Consider the following 25420-nt stretch of genomic DNA (forward strand, 5'->3'; position numbering starts at 1 on the left):
TTGACTTTTAACGAATATGAATGGCCATAGATGGATCAAAAATCAGTTGATTTTCGATCCAACTGTGGCCAGAGTAACATTTACAGGTATTTATTACCTCTCCTTAAGATCACAGTACTCTCCCTGACAATGTCTCCCATATTTTTCTCATCAGTGGAATAGAACCATCCTTATTCAGGCATTATCCAAGGACAACATTCACTTCCTGGACTAAAATGCTGTCTCAGGGATGACAAAGCAATTTCTTGTATAGTTTGAGCTTTTGGCTATGATTATAAATGTCTGACACAATTCAGCCCCTTGGTGCAAGACCTCTCACCATTTGAAAGGTACGATGTGGCAGGCTGATAGTACCTAAGCCTAGACAAATTTACTTGATGAAATTCAAGGACTGCTTTTTAATAATAAAAGATGGAGCTTTTCCGTTATGAATTTATTCATGCAGGCTTATAAAGTTACTAAAAGGTTCACATTTTTAAAAGATCTAAAAATATTAACCTAAAAAAAAAATGACCCAAAACCGTGATAGGTATGTGTCTACCAATATAGTTACTTTTTTGGGTATTTGTTGTATTGATGTGGCTACTGTTTAGTAGTTTTGACACCAAAGACAAAAATAATCGGAGTTTGTGAAAATAATAGGCTGATTTGGCAGGAGGATGTTAAGGAACTCTAGTTGGATAAATCGAAATAAGATGATCTTCTTCATCCTAATGGTGACCATTTCAATGACACTTTGTGGAATTAAAATCAAGGAAGTGGTGCTCACTTAAATCCAACTCACTATTTTGTATGATGATCACAAAATAGACATAATGAATATACTTCACTGAATAATGATAATGAGTGGCTTCCATTAATTTCAAGTGCTGCCTGGTGCCCCCTCCAAGGCAGGAGGTTTATGAAAAATTCATTTTGTGGGGCTGCATGTTTAAAGAGCATCATTTAAATGAAGGGCAGGGCTACTTAACTTCGATTTGAAAGGAATTCTCATGCTATATAATCCAGACATTCCCAGTCTACCGGCGACCTTTAACCTTTGTCCTTTCTCAAATTCCTTATCCTTCTCATGTCAGTGCCCAGGGAACCTAAAGAATCCCTGTAAGTAATGACAATCCCTACACTTAGACAGACGGTAAACATTTTTACATGACCGTCTGCCTATAAAACCCAGGGGTTGTTTGTGAATACGGCTAATATGATACAGAGCCACATATGCTTAATGAGTTTTTTCCTGGATACTCTGGTTTGCTGGGAAATTCCCAGTTCCCGCAGCGTGGAGCAGCTGTATGAGCTCATACATCTTATGAACGCTATGGAAATGAGCTCCTCACAATAAGCTTCATGACATTTCTAGCTCATTGTCAAAGGACATATGAGGTCTTTTTCCTAAAATCACACAATCACAGACACACATGGGGCAAACAAAAACCAAACTTGAGAAATCTCAAAGATAATACTTACATTGTTTTAATTATAATATTTAATATATTATTTAGTTTAAAATGCCAAATGTGATATTTTTGGCAAGTATTATTTATTATAACTTTTGTGCATCTGCTACATTCCTGCCAAATGTGTTGCATTTCCCAGGTTCTCTCCTGGGTTTCACTGGCTGAGTGGATGGAAAGTCGCGAAAAGCAATAGAAGGCAATTCAGGGCAAAATTTGAAGCCTAACTCCAGTTTGTTTGGACCAAGCTAGTCCAAGAAACAATTTGCACCAATAACAGATGTGCCCGCTGTGAGGCCTGTATAAACTGTATTTAGCATAATCTACATACACTGTTTTTCAGCAATGGCAGGGGTCTCCATACTATGGCCCTCCAGTTGTTCAGGAACTATAATTCCCATCATGCCTATTTATGTCTGTGAATGTTCTACAGTGGCTCATGGGGCATGTAGTTCTGCAACAGCTGGAGGTCCGTAGTGATGATCCCTGAGCAATGGTTTGGGCACTTCCTGTCCATTTCCTGAAACAAAATCGAGATAAAATGGATGCTGCTCAGCCATTCGCAGAAACCCTTGTATTTTATCAATGCTAAGGTTGAGGGGCGGGTGGATGACATTAAGATCTCCACTTCAGCCAATCAGAGGAAGCCTTGTACTCATTGATGATATACAATGCTTCCTGTGAATGATGACACCATTTTGTTCTGGGAGCAGGATGAAAAGTACCCATCTTACTGCTGGAACACCTACAGAGCACACAGCAGACACATCTGTTAGCAAAGTAAAAAGTTCCTTTGGACCAGGTGGTTCTAACTAACTATTTAAATTCACAAGAAAACTGGAGTTAGGCATTAAAGTGGAGTTCCACCCATTTTAGTGACTTTAGATGTATGTAATCCCCTTTAAAACGACTTTTACCAATGGAAAGTTTTTTTTTTGTTGTTGTTGCTAGTAAATACCTTATTTTCTGCTTTATGTATCCTCTTCTCACTTCCGGGTCCGGTCGGCGATTATGTCATTCGGCGATTCGCAGTGTGTGCTGGGATGTATCTCAGGGCATGAAATCTCGCATTATTACACAGGAGATGAGCTGTACTGCGTGTTCTGCCCCGTATTGAGGCCGTGCTCCGCCCCGCCTCCTCTCAGTGAGCAAGGACTGAAAGCATTATATCCTCACTGAGCTCAGTAAGAGGAGGCGGGGCGGAGCACGGCATCAATACAATACATACAGTACAGCTCACTGAGAGGAGAGGAGGCGGGGCAGAGCACGCAGTGCAGCTCATCTCCTGTGTAATAATGGGAGATTTCATGCCCTGAGACACATCCCACCACACACTGCGAATCGCCGAATGACGTAATCGCCGACCGGACCCGGAAGTGAGAAGAGGATAAATAAAGCAGAAAATAAGGTATTTACTAGCAACAAAAAAAAAAAAAACTTTCCATTGGTAAAAGTCATTTTAAAGGGGATTACATACATCTATGTAATCCAATTTATTAAAAATGGGTGGAACTCCACTTTAGGTGAAGTAGAGCAGACTAAAGCCTGGTACACACTGCCATAGGTGTGCACACCCTATTGCATTAGGGTGTGCACCTTTAAAGCTCAACCACATACATGTGTATACATACTGACGGTGTCAGTAGAGCAGTGGATGGTGTCAGTAGTATTATTTTTATTATTTTATTAAAAACATTTTTTTTATTATTGTCTTTACACATTTTAAGGAGCCCCGTTAAGGGGCTCTTCTGAAATACCAGGGGTTTAAACAGGGGGAAACTGCGCCACAGAGGGTGATTAGGGTGTGCCCAGGCACACCTGGCATACCCTGTGCGCACACCTATGCACACTGCTAGTTTTATTTCCTTCAACCCTGATCAGTGTTCCCAGCATTTGTCTAAGAGCGCTGATCAGGAGCTGGTTGCCTGTCTGTCGGCCCGGCTGCTGTACACAAAGGCCGAACGTTGTCACATTTCTATTGAACTAGCTGATGACGGCCGACATTCAACCCATGTGTACAGGGCTTTAGGCAGCCCATAGATTAGTCTTTTTTTTTTTCTTTTTACGTTCAACTAGAGAAAAAAAATTACTTGACTGAGTGTGTGGTCGGGGGGAATCCTCCCCAATGAGTTATTGTATTCTGACAGCGGGGAGTCTTCCCCACCATCAAAATACCCTGCTACAGCCAGCAGCGCTGATCGAGTGGAACAAATCTGACAGGGCGGTTGTACAGAAGTCAATCTACCAATCGACTTCTGTACAACCTCCCTGCCCATACATGGATCGAAATATGGCTGATCCCTACTGAACTGGCTGAATTTCAATCCATGCATGGCTGGCTTTAACCACATAACGACCGCCCACCGCAGATATACTGCGGCAGGCCACTGCTGGGCAAAGTGACATAGGGGTACATCACTCGCTCAGCCACCTGTAGGGGGCGAGCGCGCGCCGACGGAGGCGTGCTTCGCCCCCGCTCGTTCACTGAGATCCCCGCACGAGAGACCGGTGGCTCCGAAGTCCGCTGGTCACTCTCGATCTCCCTCAGGAGAGGGAGAAAGGCAGGAGGCTGATGTAAACACAGCCATCTGTCATTTTCCCTGATGTACGTGCAGAGACTATACGATCCTGCTATGTAGGATCGTATGTCTCTCTGATTACATCACAAGCCACGCCCCTAGGGACACACTTAAACCCTTGATCACCAATAAAGTTAACCCCTTCAGTGTCATTTTGACAGTAACAGTGCATATTTATAACACTGATTACTGTAGTAATGTCACTGGTACCCCGAAAAGTTTCAAAAATGTCATTCAGGGGTCCGATCTGTGCTCCGCAATGTCGCAGTCCCGCATAAAAAATCGCAGATCGCCGCCATTACTAGTAAAAAAAAAAAAAAACAATAAAAATTAAATCTTTCCCATAGTTAGTAAACGCAATAACTTTTGCGCAAACCAATCAAAATATGCTTATTGCGATTTTTTTTTTTACCAAACATATGTAGCAGAAAACAAATTGGCCTAAAATGTTAAAAAATTTTGATTTTTACATTTTTTTTTGATAATTTCATATAAAAAAAATTTGAAAAATATTGTTATTTTTTTCAAAATTGTCGCTCTTTTTTTGTTTATAGCGCAAAAAATAAAAATTGCACGGGTAATCAAATACCACCAAAAGAAAGCTCTATTTGTGAGGAAGAAAGGACGTCAATTTTGTTTGGGTACAGCGTCGCACGACCGCGCAATTGTCCGTTAAATTCACACAGTGCCGAATCGCAAAATAGGGCCTGGTCTTTGAGCAGCCAAATCTTCCGGGGCTTAAGTGGTTAAAGAGTCAGTCCATTCAAAGATAATATGGTCATTTTTAGTAAATGCTGGAATGTTAAGCTGGCCATACCCGGATCTAATTACATCAGATTTGAGCTGTGGGTGGCCCTGATGGCATCATCCAGCTCTGCAAAAGTTGAAAAAAAAAGTGAAGGAGCCAGGTGAAATATTATCAACTGAACAGTGACTACATCCAATCATCCTCCAGCCTGTGGGGCTGAAACAAGAGAAACCCAAACATGTATGGCTAACCTTAAACCATCTAATACTTTCCTCTATCTCTTTGGGAATATATAAGTAAATACACAAAACTTTCCCCTATCTCTTGGGGAACATATAAGTAAAATATATCTGCTGGATTTCCTAGATCTTTAAACCTATTGTATACATTATAAGGGATTATGCTCTCCCTTTTGGGTTTTTTTTTTTTTCAATCTATTTTATAATATATGGAATGTACCAGGCAGAGCAAGGTGGATAGGAGTTGGGAATTATGGCGAAGAGTTCTCGCTTTTATCTAAGACCCAATATAAGAAGCCAAAACTAAAAGGGAATTAAACCAGTTGCTCACTGTAGATTGGTCAGCCAGGTAATGTCTTCAGTAGTTGCAAACTGCCCATAGACACAGATTGATCAATTGCCAATTCTTGGCCAGATCTCGTGTCTGGCGGTACCTTTAATAAACCCTAGGGTTTTATCTGGCAGTGTGTGATCATGTCATGGATTTTTTTTTTTTTTTTAAGTAAAATGTTGTACTATCATATCTCTTATATGCACAGAAACATGCATACAATTTTAACACCTTATTAAAAGGAACTTGTTATTTTACAGAAGTAAGCATATGAACATTTTATTCCCATGCTTGTTGTGGTTCAGTGACTCATAAGTAGTGAAACAAGGATAACTTTGACAGTGCTAGAGTGTGTGTGATTAGGTGATGTGTGATGGGCAGGCTCTGTGATGATGGGGTGAATTTGATGTGATGGGGAGACTGATGTAAAAAGGGGGCTTCTGACCTGAATTAGTGACTGATGAAAAGGGGGGACTCTGATGTGATGGGGAGCTTCTGATGTGAAGGGGGGCTTTGTTGTAATGGAGAAACTTCTAATGTAAAAGGGGGCTTCTCATGTGAAGTTAAGGTGTCTGTGTCCCTTGTTCCTGACATAGGTTTCCCATTGATAAATGACGTTTACATTTTTTACATTTTAGACTGGGGTGCCTCCAGAATTTGAAAACATTTAAATGGTGCCACAACTAAAAAAAGGCTTGAGACACATAGGTCTAGACCAGGGGTCTCCAAACTATGGCCCTCTAGTTGTTCTGGAACTACAATTCCTATTGTGCCTAGTTATGTCTGTGAATGTCAAAGTTCTACAATGCCTCATGGGGCATGTAGTTCTGCAACAGCTGGAGGGTCGTCGTTTGATGATCCCTGGTCTAGACCAAGGGTCTCCAAACTTTTTAAACAAAAGGCGAGTTTACTGTCCTTCAGACTTTAGGGGACCGGACTGTGGCCAGTCTGAATTCAAACTTTTTCAGGCATCAGTGGAGTAAACAGTTCCCCATCTTTGACATTAGGGGGAGGAATAGTGCCCCATTGTTGGTGCCAGTGGCATGAATTATGCCCCATTTTTGGTGTCAGAGGGCAGAATAATGTCTCATATAAGTGGGAAGAATAGTGCCCCAAAGGCAAGATAAAAGCAAGCAAAGAGCCGCATCTGGCCCCCAGGCCACAGTTTGGAGACCCCTGGTCTAGGCTGTAGAATCAGAGATAGGAAGAACCTAAGCTGTTCAGTATGAAATAATTTTTTAATGAATACGTAACTACATTTATTGGCGTTTTTATATCTCCCTGAAGTTCAGCTCTAAATGTCTCCGCGTAATTCATATCAAGTCAAGATGTCAAGATGCTTGTAGTATCTGTTTCTATATTTTCCTACCTAACAGAATTCTATATTTTATAGTCTGTCTGGAAATCTTTCTGTCCACACCCTGTCTGTGTTTGCTCTCCCCATTTTGAATCTCTGTACAGTTTCCTATGTCTGAGGCTCTTGTCTGTGCAGCTTTCAATTCTCTCATTTCTCAGTCCACTGAGTCTGTTCATTTGCACTTTTCATTCTCAGCCTTTATTTGCCACTGGTTTGCAGCAAGCAGAAAAAAGCGAGATTAATTGGAGAGAGGGAAGGGGTATACATTAAAAGAATTGACCGTCTAGAATAAATAGTTTCTATGTCTTTGCTGCAATACTTCACTTTAAAGAGACATCGTTTTCTGAAATACATAATCAGGCCATCATGATTTATACCAGTCTTGGTGCAGTATCCCAGCTAATACTGTCAGTGCTTGCAAGGGCACAAATTGGCACAGTCTGCACAGAACACTCTTCCTGTGTTCTGTTAAAAGAACACTTAAGATAAAAATAAAAATGAAACCTTGAAAGCTCAGTCTATCTACTTAGACTCAGTACTTCAGTTTGTTTATAGTATTCCAGTCCACCCCAGTCCCATCTGTTGGTAATCTTTTCATCAAAGAAAACCTTGTCTGTAATGCAGGAGAAGAAGACAGGCCATCGATTATGCAATTTTCTTTCCTGCAACCAGAGGTTGCAGGAAAGAAAATCGCTTGATTCCTCCTTCAACACAGTCAGTGTCGATGTTGGAATCCATCGCGTCAAGCTATTGTAATTATTGCTGGTGGCTACAGCCGCTATCAATAATCACATGTAAAAATCCATCATGCTGGTTGTACCAAAGTCGATTGATGGATCAGCTTGGGTAGAATCATGCTGTTCATAGATGGTTTGAATCTCAGGCCGGTCCCTGCTTAACCATCCAAAATTTAAACCATCTATGGCCTGCTTAAGGCTGGTCATAGATGGTAAAAATGTTTTCAATCAGCCAGTGGGCAAATAAAAAAACAAACAAACTGGTTTCCCCATCCACACATATGAGGTGGATGATAGAATAGAGTACAATGATCAAAGGCTGCAGTAGGTTGACTGCAAGTCGCTGACCGACACATTTACCAACAATTTCATTCACAGAAGTTGATGGTTAGATCAACTTTTGTCAAGTGGGAAAAGCCATAAAGGGACTGAAATTTGTCCATTCCCTACTGAACCGGTCCAATTTTGATCCATCTATGGGCAGCTTTAGGATGGCCAAATACAATAAACAGCATGGATGGAGTAATCTCCCTGGTCCGCTATTGTATTCTGATAGCTGCAGTTCCCATCTCAGTGGATGTATCCACTATCCGGCTCTCAGTCCCTGCCCAGCTCCTTTGATTTTAAGATCAAAGGATGTTGGGCAGGAGGGTGCAGGCTAGACTACCCATCGCTTGAGTTTCGGTCGATTCATCAGGAAATGCCAGAAATTTGCTCACTGAGTGGCCAGCTTTACCATACACATCTTTAATTTAGGATCACTGCTAAAATGAATGGTCCTGTTGGTACTACTGGGTTCAACAAAAGTTGATTTTTTTTTTTCAATTAACTTTTGTCAAAAGAAGGAAGGTGGAAAATTCCAGGCTGAACAGGGGCTGCATCCAATCAGGTACAGTCACTATTTAGGTATTCTGACAGCCACGGTTGCCGACTGTCAGAATACAATAGCAGGTACTGCAGATTCATTCATCCACACTGCCTAACGTGTATGGAGATATCAAGTGATTTTTTTTGTTCATTCGTTGAGGCTGAACGAGAAAAATCTTAACAAGTATGACCGGCTTTTTTCTCAAATGCATCCCACTGCAGGCTTCTCGTTGCCTCTCACATACAGAAAGACACCTATAAAACAAAGCTAGTACTAAGAAGCATTTCCCTTCCATCAGTCAGATTCAAAGTTGTCTTCAAAATTTTATTGTGATTAGTAATAGAAGAGGCAGAGTGAGAGGAAGTTAAACAGAACTGGCTTCAGGATCTAAACACCCAGTGACCCTATGAGATGCTTTCTGTACTACAGAGATCTCAGATTAATGAAAATTGAAGACATTTAGGATTATAGCACAGTTGCAATGCTTGCTTGAAAGTATTGGTTGCTACAAGCACCCCAACCATATCTCATTGGAAGAATTGAGGAGATTCAAGAAATGGAAAACCTTACCATCATATTGAAGGAAAGAGGACAAATATTGGAAGATTTGGACTCCTTATTTCCTTTATAGAGATCAAACCTTTCTTGCATCTCAGCCCTGATTTAGCCTATTGGCAAATATTCAGCATATTTTCCCATATGAGAGGGAGAAACCCCCCAACCCCCTTTTTTTCCCATCCCTCTCTTGTCCTATCCTACTCTTATTTTTTCCCCACTGACCTAACTTCCCTAGTTTATTTTTATTCTCTGTGTCTCATCTCTGTTTTTCTCCCCTTTCAGTTTACCCATGTACAAATTGTGGGTATGTGGGTATGGAGCTATTATGGGATCAGGGGATGGAGCAGGGATTGGATTGGGGTGGTGGATGGACCTGGAATTGGATTGAGGTGGTGGATGAAGCCGGAATGGGATTGGGTGGTGGATGGAGCCGGGATGGGATCGGGGGAATGGATGGAGCCACCCCCTGCCTTCTGTACATTACATACCCCTTCACCCTGCATTCTGTGCTTTACATACCCCTACACCCTGCATTCTGTACATTACACATTCCTGTCCCCTGCATTCTGTACATTACATACTCCTGTCTCTGTATTCTGTACATTACATACTCCTGTCCCCTGCATTCTGTACATTACATACTCCTGTCTCCTGCATTCTGTACATTACATACTCCTGTCTCCTGCATTCTGTACATTACACACTACTGTCCCCTACATTCTGTACATTACACACTCCTGTTCTCTGCATTCTGTACATTACACACTCCTGTCCCCTGCATTATGTACATTACATACTCCTGTCCCCTGTATTATGTACATTACACACTCCTGTCCTCTGCATTCTGTACATTACACACTCCTATCCCCTGCATTCTGTACATTACACACTCTCCTGTCCCCTACATTCTGTACATTACACACACTCCTGTCCCCTGCATTCTGTACATTACACACTCCTGTCCCCTGCATTCTGTACATTACATACTCCTGTCTCCTGCATTCTGTACATTACATACTCCTATCCCCTGCATTCTGCACTCTACACACTCCTGCCCCCTGCATTCTGTACATTACACACTGCTGTCCCCTGCATTCTGTACATTACACACTCCTGTCCCCTGCATCCTGTATATTACACACTCCTGTCCCCTGTATTCTGGACATTACAAACACTCCTGTCCCCTGCATTCTGTACATTACACACTCTCCTGTCCCCTACATTCTGTACATTACACACACTCCTGTCCCCTGCATTCTGTACATTACGCACACTCCTGTCCCCTGCATTCTGTACATTACACACTCTCCTGTCCCCTACATTCTGTACATTACACACACTCCTATCCCCTGCATTCTGTACATTATATACTCCTGTCCCCTGCATTCTGTGCATTACATACTCCTGCCCCCTGCATTCTGTACATTACATACTCCTGTTCCCTGCATTCTGTACATTACACACTTCTATCCCCTGCATTCTGTGCATTACATACTCTTGTCCCCTGCATTCTGTGCATCATTTACTCCTGCACTATATACACAGTACTGTACATTATATACTTCTCACCAAAGTCTTCATTGTCTCAATAGTTGCTGGCTGCTATGCAGTCCCTGACTATTTTAATGAAGTTCATCTTTAAGGTAGGCTCAGACAAAGCAATCAAAGCATATTTTATAGGTACAAGGAAGCCTGGATTTTGTTTAACCACATCCCTTAAGTCCCTCCCACTGCTACGCAGTTGGACATGCCCACATTTTACTGCGGTGCCCCGCAGTTCTTGTCCCTCATTCTGAAGTTCAAATGTTGGAAGGTATGTGTTTAGTATTGTTGACATGTTCTTTGGTACCCATTTATAAATTTTTCACATGGTGCTATTTAATTTTTATTCCTTTATGTTCTGTTCCTCATTATTTGATACTCAAGGAATTCAGCAAAGAATTAAGAAAAAAAAAAAGTATTGGTTGCTCCATGATTTGTTTCATGTGCTTCCTGTATATGTAGGTGACAATAGGTTTTTTTTTCTATCAAAAAGTACAAAGTACTAACAAAAGGATATGAAAGGCATTTTACCATAGAGAAAGAAATGACATTCCATAATGGGCCTCTTCTGTGTCACAGATCAGGGTCATCATACATATATTAGTAGTATTTATGCTTTATTTTGCTGAGAATGATATAGGCTAATTTCAGCATTACCATGACAACCAAATGCCCTTTTCCTTTTAGCTTTTAATAAGATATGACAACTGAGGGAATCTTCAAGGGGAAAACAAAACCTTAGTTTCTCCAGTTAAGGGAATTTACCAGGATAACATAAAGCAAGAGTGGGCCAAAGAACCTGCTGATTTTGTTTACACTAACCTATTGGAAGACATCCAAGCACAAAGATATATATATATAATCATGCTCATGCAGTGCCATTATAATCTGCTTCACGCTGCAGGTTACATTCTGCGTCAAAATTTCAGGTCCTAGCAATTTGGCAAATCATCATTTGCCAAAAGAGCAAGTCCATTAAATAAATCCTATCCAGGAAACACTGCTATTATACTAAAGTCAGAATGTGCACTGAGTTTACTTTTATTTAAAGATAAATTTAAGGTATATATATTTTTTTGGATTGTTACCTTGGTACGGCTTGGATTGTCATATCTGGACAATCCCTCTGGAAGTGGAGAATTGTTGTAATGATATTCATTAGCTTTTGGGTCCTTTGTCAAGCGGCTGCAGGCACAGAAAGTGCCTAAACAGGGGCCTTCATAGCAGGATCACCAGGTATTATTTTTTTTAAAGCTGTACATTTAAAAAAAAATTAATTTAAATGAATGTATTAATTATTACATGAGATTTTAGTAATTGGGTTAACATATAATTTAAATACCTAGGCAGACAGGCTGCACGGTATCATAGGAAAGTTATATAAAACTTAAAACTGAATCTTAGGAATGGCTATTTTTGCATAGTTACATTGGTCCAATGAAAGTATGCATATGCCATATCTGGCTGATCCCTGTGGAAGCTAGAAATCACTGTAATGGGCACCATGACTTCAGTGATTGCCGCTTGCTTCTGGGTCCTGTGCCAAGTGGCTGCCAAAACAGTTGGCATAAGAAAACAAAGGGCATGAGTTCCAATTGTAGAATAGCTGTTCTCATCGAATGCACAGAATGATTTTCATACTTAGATACTTGGTGCAGTAAGAAAATCATTTAAACAAGATCTCATACATAACAAGTTATGTATCACTGTAATAGGCACCATGACTGCAGTGATCGCCGCTAGCTTCTGGGTCCTGTGCCAAGTGGCTGCGAAACAGTTGGCATAAGAAAACAAAGGGCATGAGTTCCAATTGTAGAATAGCTGTTCTCACCAAATGCACGGAACGATTTCCATACTTAGATACTTGGTGCAGTAAGAAAATAATTTAAACAAGATCTCATACATAACAAGTTATAACAGGTGTAGATAACTTAAAACAACTGATATGTAGGAATGAGTGTTCTTACCGCTAAGAGCAAAATATACAGTAAGAATCAGCAAATGGAGCCCTAAAACAATGCCATGAAACAGTTTTAAACTAAAACCAAACCTACTGTTAACAGTTTTTTTTTTCAAGCAGATCATACCAAACATCTATCCTGAATCTGCCTTTATAAGCATATCCGAAACAACCTCATAGGCCTTGCAAGATTTGCGCAGAGACAAGGGCTATTGGAGCTAACCCTGGGACCTGTAACCAGGGGTCCCATAATTTAATTTAAAAGGGGTGCCTCGGGATTTTGGGATATGTTTTTCTTTGAGTAATGTAGTATTGACTTGTTTGTGCCACTCCTCAAAGCTAGGAGGGACAGGATCCATTTCAGCAGGATCCATTTACGAGTCAGGAACAGCAGGCGAGAAATCACAAAAGTTCTTTGTCAAGAAAACCCAGGAACACAGGTCAGGGGGTCATTTTGAAGGGATACCTGAAAAGCTTGGTTAATGATCAAAATGATTTTGTTCCAGTAGTGTACAAGTTTGGGGCATCTCCAGAACATATGTAGGGGGTTAGCCAGAGTATGCTGCCCTGCTGTTTAGTGAACCCAAGAGGTCACTTGCTTATCTGGGTGCTTTCAGAGAACACTTTGCATTCTCTCAATGAATGCAAAGCGTTCTCTGATTGGATGGTGTGGAGAGGTGAGAAGGTGATGTCATAATCTCCACCTTGCTCAATCAGAGAATGATTTTCAGTCATTAAGAAAATGTTTTCTTTCAGTCGTACCTGGTATGGTATGGGATGGTAGGTATTATATATACATATATACATTGCTCCAAGCTGGATCAATGCAGCTATGCTAAAACAGCCATAGCTTAACTTCAGCTTTACATTTTATATAACATTTATATAATGTTATATATAACTAACTGTGCAGCTAGTCTGCCTAGGATCCTAAATGATATGAAATCCCAATCATTAAAATCTCATATAAGCATCAACATGTTCAATAAATTTAAATTTTTGATATTTATAAAGCTGACGCTTACATTAAAAAAATACCTGGTGATCCTGCCATGAAGATCCTTGTTGAAGCACTTCCTGTTATAGGGTGACAAACCCCTGTCCCTTTCCCCCCTAGTGGTTCTGTATCTCAGATTACCACACAAGCCTTCTATGGGGGCTAAAAGTGACCTTGTCAACACGTTACAAGACATACTTCCATTGTTGGAGTGGATGTAGGCAGAAAATCACTACAGGAGATCAGCAGCCAAGCTTCAACAATGTAAGAGAAAAAAGTGAAAACCAGTATTTTTTTAAAAAAAACGTCCATTTGAAAAAATACCAATTGGTATGATACACTAGTTGATATTCATTCTAGGTTTTACGTGCCTCCAGATGGGCTGTGGCTCCTTGCCAGTCATTCAGTGACACACCATAAGAAATATAACTTTCAGAGGTGTGATTCATCTATTAAAATATATCTTTTTTTAATAATCAGGGACTTTACGTAAAAGCAAACTCACCTATAAACCTTTAGCACTTTGCATAATTTTAAACAGTGTCTTGTGCCCTATAATGTAATTTTGTAAGCATTAGCTACAGTATGTAAGCAAGTTTAAAATGTAAGAAACATAACTCAAGCCCAGATATTATGCTAATACACAGACTCGATATTCAACAATTTAGATCTAATCTGCAAGTAATCTCCCACAGTATAGAGTGCAGGTGATTTCCAAGCATGATTGATGTCCAAATATGAAATAGCTAGTAAAGTAGCTATACATTTTTAGCCAAATATTTTAATGGGAATGTATATTATTATTATTATTATTATTATAATACAGGATTTATATAGCGCCGACAGTTTGCGCAGCGCTTTACAATATGAGGGAAGACAATACAGTTACAATACAATTCAATACAGGAGGATTTAGAGGGCCCTGCTCGTTAGAGCTTACAATTATATATATTTTTTATTTATAATGCCAAGCAATTCCTGCATTTATGTGGCAGCAGAACGGGTGTTCCACTTGAGTCCCAAAGCCATTTTTTTCATTTTTTGTTTACATGTTTTAAAAATAATTTTAGGCCTGAAGATTACTTAAAGCCCCCAAACATTATATATTTTATGAAAACAGACACCCTAGAGAAAAAAGTAGTGGTAATTCCAATTTATTTTACGTTTTTTTTGGAAAGTACCACAGCCATCACAAAATACAGGCTACAGTATATAAAATCAACTACAAGGGAAATCAGACAACACCTGAGCAGTCAAAGGCAATGTACATATGATTGCATTCGAAGGGAATTTCCAAGATAAAAAAATGGTATAGCGTAAGCCTGTAATAAAACTTAATAAGTGGAAACCAAAATCATGTGGTTTGTTGTCTCTCATGGTAATCTAGCTTTCATAATTGTTCCCAAATGTAGAGTAGTCCATATCAGTGGTAAGAGAAAATGTATGAAATTTAACATTTCAATATAAAATACTCTAAAGTTGATTTTACGGCACATAAACACAATAAATTACTCTTTTGGTCTCTTTAATTATTTATAAAGCCTAAAATTTACAAAAACACAAACATTTATCCTTGTTTGCTCATATCTGCCTGTATCATTTAGCTAGTTTAGTAGCAGTTTGTTATAGGCCTTTTCTCTACAAAATGCAATATCTTGGGTGAAGATTCTATACCTGAACATATTCATGTGTCAAGTCCCAGAGTACTTTTAAGCACTATCTGGTGACTGGCTGCTCTACAGTTCAATAATCCAATTTAACTTGAATATCTCTGTGGTTAAAAGCTTTTTAATTACCCCATGCCTTCTGCCATAGTATTCCTGTTTAACTCTTTAGGTACTAAATTGAGCATGATCTTATCGTGATACGCAGCCTTTTTTAAACGGACAGATATTAATATAAATAATGTATACATTAATAGATATAGTAATATAACATGCTTTGTCTGCCCCCAGATTCAATAATATTTCAGACCCAGTGGATGAACCTAGTAAATATTTTATTATATGGGGAGACTTTATGAACCACTCAGCCTTATGTCTTTAGCTTTTGTAACATCGTTAGGTCACATAGCACTTTTATAGGATAATCCTTCAGTAAAGCAGACATGATTGTTTTGTCCACTTTATTGCCCTGAGACACTGATCATTCACCACAGGGATTTGGTTTTCTTTTATAACAGGCAGCTGCACTACAGAGACAAATCTTTGACTTCCTCGGCTACCAGTGGGCACCAATATTAGCCAATTTCTTGCATATTATGGCAGTCATCTTGGGAATATTTGGCACTCTGCATTACAGATCCAAGTACCTGATATTGGTAAGTTCAGACATTCATCAAAATGATCCAAGGCCACTCTTTTATAATGTTAAGTGAAGATCAATACTGAGGATTCATTTGCTTAGCTCCTAAAAGGGGTCTTCTACTTTCAACATGAAAGGTGTAAGAGACGCATTGGTGTGTTTAATGAACTCTAAGCTAAGAATTGCTATCTTGGTTTAATGTTAGCAATGCTATGTACCTATCTCAGTATATGCTTTTTACACATTTGATTTTGTCTGCATGCAGTAGTTTGATTAAAGTGGAACAAAACATAAAGGTTAGGTTTACCTCTTCCAGAAAATAGCTTATGCAGTCAAGAGGCCCAAGTAGATATTCAAAATCTGTGCAGTTTTGTAAAATTATCATTAATGTTGTTTTACCTGTAGGACATTTGGGTTGCCTCAGAAGTCTGGCTAAAAAAATCCCAGCTAGCAACCCCCAAATCGTGCCTAGTTGCTAGAATGCAAAAAGGTTGGTTTTCAATTCTTTAATCCTGAGCATCCAGTGGTTTTCATATTCTAGCAACAAGTCAGGATGAGGAGATTGCTAACTAGAAGTTTTTTAGTCAGGCTTCTGAAAAAACACGATAGCCTAAACCAGTGTTTCTCAACGCCGGTCCTCAGGGCACACTAACAGGCCAGATTTTAAGTATTGCCTTGGAGAGATGCAGACTAGAATACTGCAATCACTGAGCAGCAAATGATATCACCTGTGATGTATTTCAGTTTTCTTGCAAACCTGGCCTGTTAGTTTGCCCTGAGGACCGGAGTTGAGAAACACTGGCCTAAACCCATTCACATTTAAGGAATGGGGAAAAATATAATACCTATCAACCCTTCATCACTTTGAGGACTGGGTACCTCCACAACTGTGCTAAATCTGTAAAAATAAGAAAACCAGGGAGACCCCATGGGGGCACCCCCAAAAAGTAGTTGTTAAGGAGAACCAACAATGGTGTAAGATGCAAAAAAGTTTCTTTATTAAAAAAATCGAATAACAAAATGAAATGTTAGAAAAATTCACCCAAACACCTCATGTAAAACCCCACAGACAACGTTGTCTCAGTGAGCACATTAAAAAGGGCCCCATTTACTCTCTCTAACAGACCACCGGTATGCAACATCAATATTGTTGTGGATGGATAGATGGGGGTTAAATCAGTTATTCCATGTCAAGGAGCAACCCCTATTACTATGGAACCGGATCCCTGGAAAGCGATTAATCCAAAAACAAACAAAAATTATCTTAAAAAACATCAATTAAAGAGGTTGTAAACCTCTGAATTTTTTTTTTTTAAAAACGAACACCTGAAAGAAAAACACATAATGAGCTAGTATGCATCGCATACTAGCTCATTATGAAATACTTACCTAAGAACGAAGCCCCCAAGTGCCGACCGCTCACCTGTAAGATTCTGGTACCTTCGGTACCCTTATAGGTCATTTCCTTCTTCATATTGCGTCCCACCTTTTCAGCTAGGTGGAACGCATATACCTTTAAGCCGCATGAAGTCATCACTAAGCGCCGCTCTGAGCGGCTATTTCAATCGCCGGCTTCTCTCTCACAAATTGTTCGTTCAAACCGCATGGTATACAGCCTTGTCTCACGCTGCCGGAGCCTCCAGCTATTGCCATACCTGGATAGACCGGAACCTCGCTATTGATCCCGTATCTCGCTACCCGATCATTCACTCATTACCGGACCCTTCAGCTTACTAATCTAACTAGTGATAAGTACCCCACAGGGGATTCCTTCCTATCAAACTTACACTATCTACTTCTGCATACTAAGGACTGTTACTATCTATGCATTACTATTTCTATCATCTGCACTGTTACATAGATTGCTAGCTCTTGAGTCTACTACCATCTATATCCTTGCACTAAGTTAGCCTCTCTTGTACACTCCATCTGCTGTCCCCTACCACCTGTTATTGCACATGATTGCTAACCTATCTACCATCATCTACTACTCTCCTGAACATTACTATTGAGTACTCATCATTGCTATCACAACTCACGCCTGTCCTTTCAGCACATCACCTCTATACTATCATATACAACCTATCACTCCAGGAACATCTTATTGAGTGTTTGTATATTGTATGGTGAAGCAGGCTGGCCACAATGATGAGTCTGGAGAGTTGGACATGGTGATTCAACACATCTCTACATGACTACTGAGTGGAGATTCTGCAGCTGCAAATCCAACTCTCTAAACAAACGCTAGAGCGTTACAGATTGAACGAACCTTTGGAAAATGGATTCAGCAGAATTAGCCACTCAAGTGATACAATTAACACAAAAGGTAGATGCATTAATCCTTGCTCTTACTGAAGTAAAAAATGAAAATCAGACTTTAAGACAGCAGATAGCCCGTGTTTCACAACTCACTGCTGCTCAACCTCGTGAGCCTAAAATAAACCCTCCTCTAGTGTTTACAGGTGATCGGAAAAAATTTTGTGAATTTAAAAACGCATGTCAATTGCTTTTTAATTTAAAACTTCGTACTTATACTACAGACCAAATTAAAGTCTGTACTACTATTTCATATTTATCGGGTGATCCACGGGCTTGGGCAGACTCTCTCTTTGAGAAAGAGGACCCTCTTCTCAACTCCTATCCTTTGTTCATAGCGGAACTCGCTAGCTTATATGAAGACCCCAATAGGCAGAGTACTGCTGATAGCCAAATTAGGGCTTTAAAACAAGGAAGGAGACCTGTTGAAGACTTCATAGCAGAGTTCAAAAGATGGACCCTTGATTCTGGGTGGAATGATGCATCTCTGCGAACTCAGTTCAGACTCGGGTTATCAGAAGCCGTTAAAGACGAGCTCGCCCGAGCGGATTTACCTGGCACTTTGGATGCCTTAATACAGCTCAGCATCAATATTGACAGGCGACTGCGAGAAAGAAAGGCTGAGAAGATGGGAATGCCATTGTCCAGTCCTTCTCGGGTTTCGCCCGTTGACCCTACTCCTATGGAGGTAGGAACGATACGCCCACCTTTATCGATTACTGAACGAGCCAGGAGAAGATCCGAAAACCTCTGCATGTACTGCGCCTCCTCGGATCATTTGATAAGCGTCTGTCCCCTTGTCCGCAAAAAAGAGGGTGAGTGTTCACATGTCTTGCTGGGAGGTTTAACGACTTCCTTTTCTAATCCCTATCTCTTTATTCATTTGACACTACAGTGGGACCAAATTAGGATCACCACCAAGGCTATGATCGACACAGGATCTTGTGGGAACTACATCGATACTCGTTTTGTTACCTTAAATAAAATACCTATTATTTCAAAACCTAAACCTGTCTCTGTTAGTTTCATTAACGGTATCCCGTTATCTTCTGGTCCAATCACCAATCAGACACAAGCACTCCTTGTTACTGCTAACGAGTCTCATGCGGAGACAACCACTTTTGATGTATTACCTTCACCACATTTTCCCATTATTTTGGGACTTCCCTGGTTACACATACATCAACCAACCATTGATTGGAAGACACGGACTCTAACCTTCCCTTCTCACTATTGCGAGATCACGTGTAACCTCCAATCATATAAAAAAATCCTGTCTATGGTGTCAAATGAAATTACACCACCACCATGCTACCAGGATCTGTCAGAAGTCTTCCTTGAGAAAAACGCTCAAGTGTTGCCTCCCCATAGGGACTATGATTGTTCTATTGATCTACTCCCTAATAGCAAATTACCTTTCGGTCATGTTTATCCTCTTTCTCAGGATGAACTTTCTCATCTCAAGGAATACTTGGATGAGAATTTAGCGAAAGGGTTCATCAGACCCTCTACTTCTTCCACAGCTGCAGGACTTTTCTTTGTCCGCAATAAGGATTCAAGTCTTAGGCCTATTATTGACTATAGGCAATAAAATACCATTACGATAAAGGATCGCTATCCTTTACCTCTCATTCCTGAACTCATTGAACAAGTGCGCGGAGCTACCTACTTCTCTAAATTGGACCTAAAAGGGGCATACAACCTAATCCGAATCCGTGACGGGGATGAGTGGAAAACAGCATTCAGAACCAGATACGGATTATTCGAATATCTTGTGATGCCTTTCAGGTTGTGTAATGCTCCCGCAGCTTTTCAGCGATTCATAAATGACATCTTCAGAGACTTACTTGATGTTTGTGTTGTGGTAGATCTGGATGATATACTCATTTATTCTCAATCTTTGTCTGAACATATAAAACATGTAAGACTTGTGTTGTCCAGATTACTCGCACACAATTTATACGTAAAATTAAAAAAATGCCTATTTCATAAAGAAGAAGTACTATTCCTAGGATACATCATATCTAAGAACGGAATCAAAATGGATATGAGCAAGATATCGTGTATTCTGGATTGGCCTGTACCAACAACTCGTAAAGCATTACAACGATTCCTTGGATTCTCAAACTTCTATAGGAAGTTCATCAAGAACTTCTCTGCTATTGTGAGACCTCTCACACAACTTACAAGTGTAAAGAAACCATTTAAATGGTCTGAAGAAGCCAATGGAGCTTTCCGCTTGTTAAAATCAAGCTTCACTTCCGCTCCCATACTACGCCATCCAGACCCATCCCTCCAATATATACTGGAGGTAGATGCGTCAAATATGGCAGTAGGAGCAGTTCTCTCCCAACGACCAACAAATACTTCACCACTTCACCCAGTTGCTTTCTTCTCTAAATCATTAAGCAACCCAGAGGTGAATTACCCAGTGGGTGAAAAAGAGTTGCTTGCCATAAAACTGGCACTAGAGAATTGGCGACATCTACTTGAAGGTACTCGATTGCCAATACTCATATATACAGATCATAAAAATCTCCAATACCTTCAGACTAACAAGACCCTTTCCCACCGGCAGGTACGTTGGTCACTATTCTTCCTAAAATTCAACTTCCTAGTGACCTACACGCCTGCAGACAAAAACAAAAAAGCGGATGCGCTATCACGATTAACCGAAGATAACTGCGCCGAAATCCCTTCATTTCCTATAATACCCTATGATCGTATTGTTGGTGTTGTTCGCTCCCTGAAGGAAGAGATTCTGCACAGTATAGGACTGGATTCACCTCCACCACAACTAAGTGCTGATGCAGAAGGCTTCCTCTACTTTAACGACAAACTCTACATACCTCCTAGTATGCGTACCAAGATCTTGGAATTATCACATGACGTACCTATGGCAGGACATATGGGTATGACTAAGACATTTAATTTGCTCACCAGGCAGTTTTGGTGGCCTGATATGAAAACGTCTGTACAAAAGTTTGTTTCCTCATGTGACATCTGTGCAAGGTCCAAAATTGACACTACAAAACCATCTGGTCTACTTTGCAGTCTACCAATACCCCAGGTTCCATGGGAAGTTGTATCCTTGGACTTTATAGTAGAATTACCACCTTCCAGGGGATTTAATACCATTCTAGTGTCAGTGGACCATCTGACAAAGATGGCACATTTCATTTCTATTCGCAGCTTACCTTCATCTAAACAAACAGCGGAATTACTAGTGAAACATGTGTTCAAGCTACATGGAATTCCAAAGACTCTTCTATCTGACCGAGGTTCACAGTTCATCTCCAAGTTCTGGCAAGCTCTATGTCATATACTACGTATTGAGCGAAAACTCACTTCTCCTTACCATCCTCAGACCAACGGACAAACTGAAAGAGTCAACCAGTGCATTGAACAATACCTACGTTGCTACACCTCATACCTACAGGATGATTGGGTGGACCTTCTCCCTCTGGGAGAATTTGCTTATAACAATGCAACCCACAGCACTACTAAGAAGAGTCCGTTCTACTTAAACTATGGGTTTCATCCAACACTTCTTCCACCACGCATCCTTCCATCAAGTAACCCAGTAGCCTCAGATTATCTTACCCAAATAAAAGACTCTCTGGGTTTACTTAACACCACCATCTCACATGCTCATAGCCAACAAAAAAGGTATTACGACCTTCGTAGAAAACCTTCTCCTCAATACGCTATTGGGGATCTCGTTTGGCTATCTACAAAAAATTTGAGGTTAAAGATACCCAGTAAAAAGCTTGGACCTCTATTTCTCGGACCTTTTCCAATTAAAAAACTCATTGGAAGAGCTGCAGTGCAACTCACTTTACCGGCAGATCTTAGAATACATCCCATCTTTCACGTGTCGTTACTGAAACCACATGTTCCCAACCAAGGAATAAGGCCTACCATCTCGCCTCCACCTCCAGTACAAGTTGAAGGCGGAGAGGAATTTGAGATTAGGGAGATTTTGGACTCTCGTATCCACAGAGGAAAACTCCAATATCTCATAAGATGGAAGAACTATGGACCCCAAGACGACACCTGGTTGGATACTTCTGACGTTCACGCACCCAGGCTTATACGAAGGTTTCACTCCAAATACCCGGAGAGACCAGTGCTATAGGCCTTCCGGAGCCGGCCTTAAGGGGGGGTACTGTAAGATTCTGGTACCTTCGGTACCCTTATAGGTCATTTCCTTCTTCATATTGCGTCCCACCTTTTCAGCTAGGTGGAACGCATATACCTTTAAGCCGCATGACGTCATCACTAAGCGCCGCTCTGAGCGGCTATTTCAATCGCCGGCTTCTCTCTCACAAATTGTTCGTTCAAACCGCATGGTATACAGCCTTGTCTCACGCTGCCGGAGCCTCCAGCTATTGCCATACCTGGATAGACCGGAACCTCGCTATTGATCCCGTATCTCGCTACCCGATCATTCACTCATTACCGGACCCTTCAGCTTACTAATCTAACTAGTGATAAGTACCCCACAGGGGATTCCTTCCTATCAAACTTACACTATCTACTTCTGCATACTAAGGACTGTTACTATCTATGCATTACTATTTCTATCATCTGCACTGTTACATAGATTGCTAGCTCTTGAGTCTACTACCATCTATATCCTTGCACTAAGTTAGCCTCTCTTGTACACTCCATCTGCTGTCCCCTACCACCTGTTATTGCACATGATTGCTAACCTATCTACCATCATCTACTACTCTCCTGAACATTACTATTGAGTACTCATCATTGCTATCACAACTCACGCCTGTCCTTTCAGCACATCACCTCTATACTATCATATACAACCTATCACTCCAGGAACATCTTATTGAGTGTTTGTATATTGTATGCTGAAGCAGGCTGGCCACAATGATGAGTCTGGAGAGTTGGACATGGTGATTCAACACATCTCTACATGACTACTGAGTGGAGATTCTGCAGCTGCAAATCCAACTCTCTAAACAAACGCTAGAGCGTTACATCACCTCTCTCATGGGTGACATGTTGTGTCACCCTTCTTCCAGGTTTATGGCACCCGGCCATCTGATTGGCTGGAGCCGTGATGACGTCACTCCCGCGCATGCGCGCGGGAGCCGACGGTAACGGCAAGGGGCTCTTAAGGAACGGCACGAGCGGCCGTTCCTTCAGAGCATATGCGCTAGTGATGTCTCTGGCCGCATGCAAAGTAAATATCTCCTAAACGGTACATGTTTAGGCGATATTTACAGTACCTATAGGTAAGCCTTAATATAGGCTTGCCTATAGGTACAAGTTGCAGAGGAGGGTTTACTTCCTCTTTAAGATGGAGTCAATGGTTGAAGGGACCCAAATAACCTACAGGTAAAACAATAAAATAAATGATCATGTGACAAAGGTGCACAGATTTTTAATATCTACTGGGGCCCCCTGACTGCATGGGCTATTTTCTGGAAAAGGGGTGAACTTAGCCTTTAAATAGTAAAAAAAGTGAGTGCAGGCAGTACTTTCTTGAAGACGAGACCTGCTATGTTTCTTTTGCAATAACAAATGCTTGCTTGCACAGTGTATTCCCAGCACATTCCAGCTGTGTCAAAAATTTCTGATTCCTGTGCACATGTGTGGGATGATATCATTCCCCCACTGGCCAATGAAGAGGCTGAAATCCCACTACGACAAAGCCCAGAGCATTGGTGCCAGTGGGGTAACATCACTGCTCTAGAGTGCCGCTCAGGATCCAGAGCTGTGAAGTGATGTAATCACTAGGAAAAAAAGATTTTGAAAAGGAATTTACACTGCTTTTTATTGAAACAGTATGCAGCATTACCATTAAGGGTAGTCAATAGGCATCATTTAAAACTTTAATATATAGCCTTTCCTTCTTATTTTAAAGTGTATGTCATGGCATATTTAGTAAACCTATGCAACACATGTACATTTCCCCTAGTTTTATCCTTAACTTCAAAAACATTTTCATTTCTGTCTTTGTTGCTGTTTGGGATTTCCCCTCACTTCCTGTCTGGTCAAAAGGTTGTCCCTGGAGAAATTCTCTCTATGGATTTATTCACACTTTCTTTGGTATCTGAAGACCAATCCGCATTCACTTGGATTGCGCTTGATGGGTATTACGCCCAAAAGCGACGGGAGGTAAATTTCCTGTATCTCCTCCTCCCGCCTGCTTTCACCACTTGAACCCCACACTAGCGCGCCACAACCGTGTGCTTTGCGGATCAGCTTAAAGTAATAAAACAGTGGAAATCATTTTTATTTTACGTAAGTAACAATCAACTAAACAGGATAACAGCAAATGTTTTGTTATGCAAAGTGTTTGGAGAACAGAAAATAGGCTCTTCACTTTGCAAGGACATTTTTCTGTAGCTTTTCCTTAGCTTAGTGAATACGGTAAAGCTCTGTTGACTTTCATCCTACATTTATGTACAAGCAAAAAAAGCGTTATGTTTTATTTTCCTTGGGCGTGATTGGGTATTCTTTGCAAAGTGGATTTTCGCTACAATCACCAAGCTAAGGGCAAAAACCTTTGCAAAGTGAACAGCCTATTTTCAGTATTCCAAACTCTTGGCATATGAAAACATTTGCTGTTACCATATTTGGTTGGTTGTTACTTCTGTATAATAAAACATTTTTTCATTGGTATATAACTTAAAGCTGAGCTCCAGATAAACAGCAAAATACAAAGTTGAAATACACCTGAGAGATAGGTTACATGCATGGGGATTTACACAGCTCTATCCAGGCTGGTGACCTATGGTTCCTCTACTGCAGTTAGGCAGCGAGGACCCCTATCCCCAATTTGTGAGTGGGCTCATGGTAACCCACATGTATAGGTCTGAAACTACCTTTTATCAGCCTTATTAAATTACATATAGTTACATAGTTAACCTGGTTGAAAAAGAGCATCCAGTTCAAACAACATAGAAAAAAAACACACACAAATAAAAAACCTCCAAATATACAATCCTATACCCACAGTTGATCAAGAGGAAGGCAAAAACCCCAACACAGCATGATCCAATTTGCTCCAGCAAGGGAAACATAATTCCTTCCCGATCCCCCAACAGGCAATTAGATATTTCCTGGATAAACGTTACCAGTAAATAATTCAAAAACTGAAATCTTTGGGGGAGTTTACATCTTCCAAATAAAGAATGTTTAGATGTCCATTAATTTTCATGTGTGAAACTTTTTTTCCCATCCTTACTTTATTTACAGCATATAAACAATGTGAATGCATTATCTGACCTTTAATGCAATCCACTCCTTTTGGACTTTTATATCGGTTTTGCAAAACCCTTTGCCAACAGAACATTTTAAATTCACATATTTCAATTTATCTGTCACTCTTCAACAATTGTCCGTTCCAAACGCTGCTTCTCATTTTTATACCCTAGCTATTGAAAGCTGTTGTCGTTTGATGG

General features: G+C 40.5%; 1 protein-coding gene across 1 annotated transcript in view; it reads left to right on the top strand.

Moving 5' to 3' along the window:
- The window catches only part of NKAIN1 (sodium/potassium transporting ATPase interacting 1), a 65737-nt gene that overhangs the window by 17423 nt on the left and 22894 nt on the right, over positions 1 to 25420 (top strand). Inside the window, exon 2 of the mRNA XM_082244710.1 lies at positions 15550 to 15687. Within this exon, the coding sequence (XP_082100836.1) occupies positions 15550 to 15687 (138 nt within the window). The remainder of the gene's footprint in view (positions 1 to 15549; positions 15688 to 25420) is intronic.

This window comes from Pelophylax lessonae (genome assembly GCF_965119305.1).
Source record: "Pelophylax lessonae genome assembly, chromosome: 2".
NCBI classification, from domain to species: domain Eukaryota; kingdom Metazoa; phylum Chordata; class Amphibia; order Anura; family Ranidae; genus Pelophylax; species Pelophylax lessonae.